The sequence below is a fragment of the Saccopteryx leptura genome, chromosome 3 (genome assembly GCF_036850995.1).
Source record: "Saccopteryx leptura isolate mSacLep1 chromosome 3, mSacLep1_pri_phased_curated, whole genome shotgun sequence".
Classification (NCBI taxonomy): Eukaryota; Metazoa; Chordata; class Mammalia; order Chiroptera; family Emballonuridae; genus Saccopteryx; species Saccopteryx leptura.
Window position 1 is genome coordinate 61,570,375 of NC_089505.1, and position 5,653 is coordinate 61,576,027.

At 46.5% G+C, this 5,653-nt stretch overlaps 1 protein-coding gene across 1 annotated transcript; it reads left to right on the plus strand.

Annotated features, from left to right (window-relative positions):
* The first annotated feature begins 523 nt into the window (after positions 1–523).
* LOC136397320 (carcinoembryonic antigen-related cell adhesion molecule 21-like) lies at positions 524–5,375 on the plus strand. The gene is made up of 3 exons (XM_066371840.1): positions 524–604; positions 1,473–1,817; positions 5,095–5,375. The coding sequence occupies exons 1-3, from the start codon at positions 541–543 to the stop codon at positions 5,373–5,375; spliced, it is 690 nt and encodes a 229-aa protein (XP_066227937.1). The 5' UTR covers positions 524–540.
* Positions 5,376–5,653: the final 278 nt, after the last annotated feature.

Below are 5,653 nucleotides of genomic sequence, written 5' to 3' on the forward strand. Positions count from 1 at the left end.
ACAATGTTCCCTAGGTGACCCAATGCACAGCAAACGGGACATCTCTGCGAAAGATTTCCAAAGGTAGGCCCAGAATGACTTTTCTGAAAGGTAAAGTTAAATGTGGAGAACACAGCGAAGTGGGAGTGGGGACAGCTCTTTGTCTCACAGGAGGCTCTGGGAGTGCACGACCTGGTGCTTTTTCAAGCACAGTGTTGGAATGTGAGTGTGTGTGTGTGTGTGTGTGTGTGTGTGTGTGTGCGCGCGCGCGCGTGCGCGCACCAAAGACACCACAGTACCCAAGGAACCAAATATAGGGGAACAAGAAAATGGAGGAAGGGCACAGGGATGACCCAGGAATGAGGGGAAGGAGAGGGAGGGATCTGGTCACAGACCCCGCCCCTCGCCCACATGACCAGGGAAGTTATGTTGCCCCAGGGGAAGCTCAGGGTACATTAAGGAGTGACAGCAGATCCCACCAGTCTGGACAGAATTCCTTAGGAGCATTTCTGGATCTCAGGCTTTTCTCACAGAGAGAGGGAAGAGCAGGCAGCGGACACCATGCAGGCTCTCTCAGCCACTCCCCGCACAGGACTTATCCCCTGGCCTGGGCTGCTGCTGGCAGGTAAGAAGACAATCCCTGGGCTGGGCGGGTGGTGGGAGAAGGAGACAGGCTGGGGACTCCCAGGGAGGACAGTGCTCTGAGAGGGGACAGATGGCTTGGACCTGTGGGACAGTACAGGCAGCAGAGTAGGATGGGGGAGGGAGCCCAGCTGCAGGAAAATCTCATGATCTGGAAGGGGTGAGGGAATGGAAGACCTCGACTGCTTTTTACTTCCTAGTCATCCATTAACATTGAATTTTGGAAGCTGGTGATGATTATAAGAATTTATGTCGAGTGACACCAGAGAAAACTGGACCAGGAACACTAAACATTGCCCTTCCTACCAACTTCAGAAACAGGCAATTACCCCCAGGAGGTGCAGGGTCCTGGGAACACTCCTCATTCACCCACATGTATGTGCAGTCTGTGCAGGCACTGGGGGACAGGATCGGACAAGCCCCTCCATATGAGCTCACATTGTATGGCAAGAAGAGAGACAAGGACATATCTAGACTTGATGACAGCTACCCACGACTGTCATTGAGAAAACCGAGCAGGGACAGGTCAGAAATTGGAAACAGAAGATCTTTAGATCCTTGGGACACACCTTTGCTGACCACCTTCTCTAAGTACCAGCAGGGGTCTCAGGGCAGTGAGGGGGTGAATCAGACAGACACTAGAGAAGAGTATTCAAAACAGAAACAATAAGAGTTTTACAGGTGTTAAAATAATGACAGCCATGCTGCTGACTTTGAGCATGGTACACACACACACTCTCACACACTCACACACACACCAAGGCGGAGAGACCTGCTCAGGATCAATGGTCTCATCTCCCCATCCCTATGCACAGACTTAAATACTGCTCCATTTCTCTCTTCCCTCCTAGTGTCACTCATCACCTTCTGGAGCCCGCCCACCACCGCCCAACTCACTATCGTGCCAACAATTGCTGCTGAAGGGAGTGATGTGGTTATGCGTATCAAAAATAAGCCTCCCAATTTTTGGAGCTATGTGTGGTTCAAGGGGCAAGGGGCAAATGACAATAACTTCATTGCATCTATTGCAAAATATCCACTTGGAAGAAAGTCTAAAAACGAGAGAATGTTAGTCGAATATGATGGATACCTACATATTAAGAGAGTCACCCTGAGGGACGCAGGAGACTACACCATAGTAGTCTACCTTCTAAATGGAAGAAAAGAAATCGGATTTGGAAGGCTCACTGTATACGGTGAGTGATTGCTCTCTAACCTCTGGGTGTCAGGGGGGAGGGGTGGAATTCTACTCCACACACAGGACGGACAGCCCTGGGCTTCGCCTCCACCGCTCTCTGCATCACGTCCCAGGTTGGGTTTGGGCATTTAGTGCAGGACACACACAGTGGAGACAAACTTCCTAAGATCAGAGTTCCCAACCCGGGTTCCACTCCTGCAAACATTCACTGCAGAGAGAAGGGCCATTCTGACGGGAGTAACTCAGCAGAGTGAGAACAGTCTCATCCATACCCTGGGTCCCTCCCCATGACCATGACCCTAACAAAGCTACATCAGTGCCTAGCCTGAGTACATGCCTGGAATTTTAACAATGAAGCTCAGCTCAGCAGCCCGGCCCCAGACCCCTGTCACAGGGCTCCTTACTTCAGGGACTCTGGTGACTTTATGTCAATTTGGATTTTACTTGCTGGGAAGTACTGACTGCAATTAACAGATTCCCGGGTGCCTGATTCACAAAACTCCTGATCTGATCATCAGCGAGTACTTCGACTCAAAAGCTACATCTAGGCCTGACTAAGTGGTGGCATGGTGGAGAGAGCATCAGATTGAAACACTGAGGACCCTGGTTCAATACCCTGAGGTCACCTTCTTGAGCGTGGGTTGACCAGCTTGAATACGGAGATGCTGGCTTGAGCATGGATCATAGTCATGACTCCATGGTTGCTGGCCTGAGCCCAAAGGATGCTTGCTTGAGCGCAAAGGCACTGGCAAGGGGCTGATCTACACCTCCCTGCCCTGGACTTGAATCACATCCTTCTGTGTTTCTTGATGTCTTGGGTGTCACTCCCACAGGACAGAAAGGAAAGTACTTTGCTTCTCACTCCCCACTCTCCACCTGCACCAGCTCAGGGACAACATGTAACAGACACTCAGTTTCTTTTGATAAATTAAGAAGAAATAAATGGTGATTGAAATAATGAATGAATGAATCAATCAATCAATCAAAATCTCTGCAGAGACTGGAATCTAGAGCAGAGTCTTTGGAATTCTGGCCACACAGACAGCCTCCCTGTCAACCCAGGGGCTGATATCTGGGTCTCAGACCCTTTGCTGCTCTCTAGAGAAACATTCCTTTCTGAAAGCGGTTTTAGGCTTTGGGGTATTAATAATAATTTTCACATATTGAAACATTCTATCTTTTTTTCAAATTCTTATTTCATAACCACCAAGCACAAGGGGACTACCAGAACCAGAATTTCAGCCCGTCCATCTCCCCCGTGCAGTCCATCCCCCCATCTGCATTTGCACAAGTCCTCAACTGCCCTCAGCACAGGGAGAATGACTCTATGCCCAAAGAGACAGAACACAGTTCTGCTGCCACAGTCAGCTCCTCCTGGCACTGCTCTTTTCTAGTTCATCCCTTGGACTCTGTTCTGTCATTTATTGGCTCACTGGCTCATGTCAGTCACACTCACCTGCGAGGACCTGACCCACCTCTTGGCCCTGGAGCCTGAGTAATCAACTGACCACTGGCTTCCTCTTGGTCCCCATGTGTTATTTCTGCTTGAACCCCAGTCTTGGGGGTGTCATGGAAAAATAGCACATCATACCCCTCGACTGGGTGCTGGAGGCTGTGCAGCTGTAAAGAATGACCCGTGGTCAGCCAGGCAGTCAGCGGACAGTGAAGAACCAGGAGAAGTGTGAGTTGGTCTCTGACTCGTAGTCCTGTGTCTTTCCAACCTGAGAAAGTCTGCGCTTTTCCCCAGACATACACTGGAGGTTCTATGTTCTCTTAGTGCTCAGGACCTCGTGCATTTGTCTTGCGATAACTGACCTACCTTATTCCTTTAAGGACTCAAGTTGGCTGAAAGGTGAGAGGTGCCAACTCTGACTGAAGGAATCTTTAGATGCATGCAGGGCAATGTTCTCTCTGTTCCTGACATCGCAGTTACCCACACGCAACATCACAAGCAACATTTCTGACTCCGAGAGCTTTACTTTACATTTTTCTAATGACAGTGATGTTGAGCATCTTCTCATGTGCTTACTGGCCATGCATATGTCCTTTAATAAAATGTCTTTGCCATTGCTTACTCATATTTAAATTGGGTTATTGGGTCTTGTTGTTGAGTTGTAGGAGTTTTTTGTATATTGTATATTATACCCTCATTCTGTATATAAGTTTCAAATGTTTTTCTCTTAGCCTTTAGGTCACATTTCACTCTGCTGATTGTGTCCTTTGATGAACAGAAGTTTTCTATTTTGACAGAATCCAATTTATCTTTTTCACCTCCTGAGTTTTTAGTGTCATGTTCAAGAACTCTTTGCCAAATATATTTTCATTCTTCTCCCTTTATTTTCTTTTAAGAGTTTTATAGTTTTATGTCTTGCTTTTAGGATTCAATCTACTTTGACTTAGCTCTTGTGTGTAGTATCAGTAAAAGGTCCACTTCATTCGCTTGCAGGTAGATATTGCTGTTCGGCACAATTTGTTGGAAAGACTATCCTTTTTCAAGTGAAAAGTCTTGGCTTCATTGTCTAAACAATTTCATTGCCCTTTTTGATAAAGTTTTTATGCCAGTGTCATACTATTTTGGTTAGTTTAGCTCTGTAGTAAGCTTTGAAACCAGGAAGTTAAGATCTCCAATTTCATTCATTTTTTTAAAGATCATTACAAACATTTAGGGTTCATTGAAGTTCCATATGAATTTTAGGGTGGATATTGTTATTTCTGCAAAAACCAAGTAATTAGTATTTTGATAAAGATTGTATGAAATAACTAGGTAGTTAAAGATCCTGTGTTGCTTAATGAATTATTTAACAAGAGTTAAATACCTTTTTACTCGTTATAAATTTCCCTTGGCTTGAGAGATGGACCGAATTGGTAAGCCTGCCTTCTTCAATATACATGAAGTTTACATAAAGAGAAGGGCCTGATCCTTTGTGAAGACAAAGAAGGTTCTAGAAAAGAATCAATACAAGCTTATGAGGAAAAATTCCACCTGATGATGAACTTATAAGTCACACGGGCTGGAAAGCAATCCCCATGGAGATGTCCATGGGAACAGGTCGTCGTCGCACTGGGGTGATCTGGTGTCAGAGAGGAGGTTCAGACCTCTCATTACTCACTGTCACCTGAACAAAGACAAACGTCCTTCTGCAGAGGTCAGGACCATCCTCTGGTGACCTTTACAGATCTCAGTGTAAACTGAGTGACTGAGATCTCTGAGGAAGCTGCATGGCCCCAGGTCCCAAGCCCACTCTCAATCATTCACGTCCTCTGTTTCTCTGCAGAGCCCTTGAGAGTGCCCACCCTCCTGGCCAGCAACACCTCAGTCACAGAGAATAAAGATGCCGTGGAGTTCACCTGCTACACAAATGGGATCACCACCCACTGGTTATTCAATGCTGTGAGACTGAAGCTCACGGAGAGGATGAAGCTATCCCCAGACAACAGGGTCCTCACTATAGACCCTGTCCGCAGGGAGGACGCTGGCAGTTACCAGTGTGAAGTGTCCAACCCGCAGTCTTCTACTGAAAGCTGGCCCGTTGAGCTGAATGTGAAATATGAGTGACTGTCCTGCCCTTCTCCATGTACCTAAAATCTGAATAAATTTCTTTGCACCATTTTAATAGAGTTGTTGTGAAGGATGAGAGTCCTTAGACTTGCATTGAGTCCAAAAATATTCAAAATTGTGAACTAACATTTTCACTGTTGATAACTTAAGGTCACATTCCACACCAGATCCCACCTTCAGTTGGTCTTGACTGTACCATCTATATAACGAAGTGACAGCAAGTTCCTCACAGGATGGGCAGTAACTGATCACCGTTGGGAGAATGTGATGAGTTC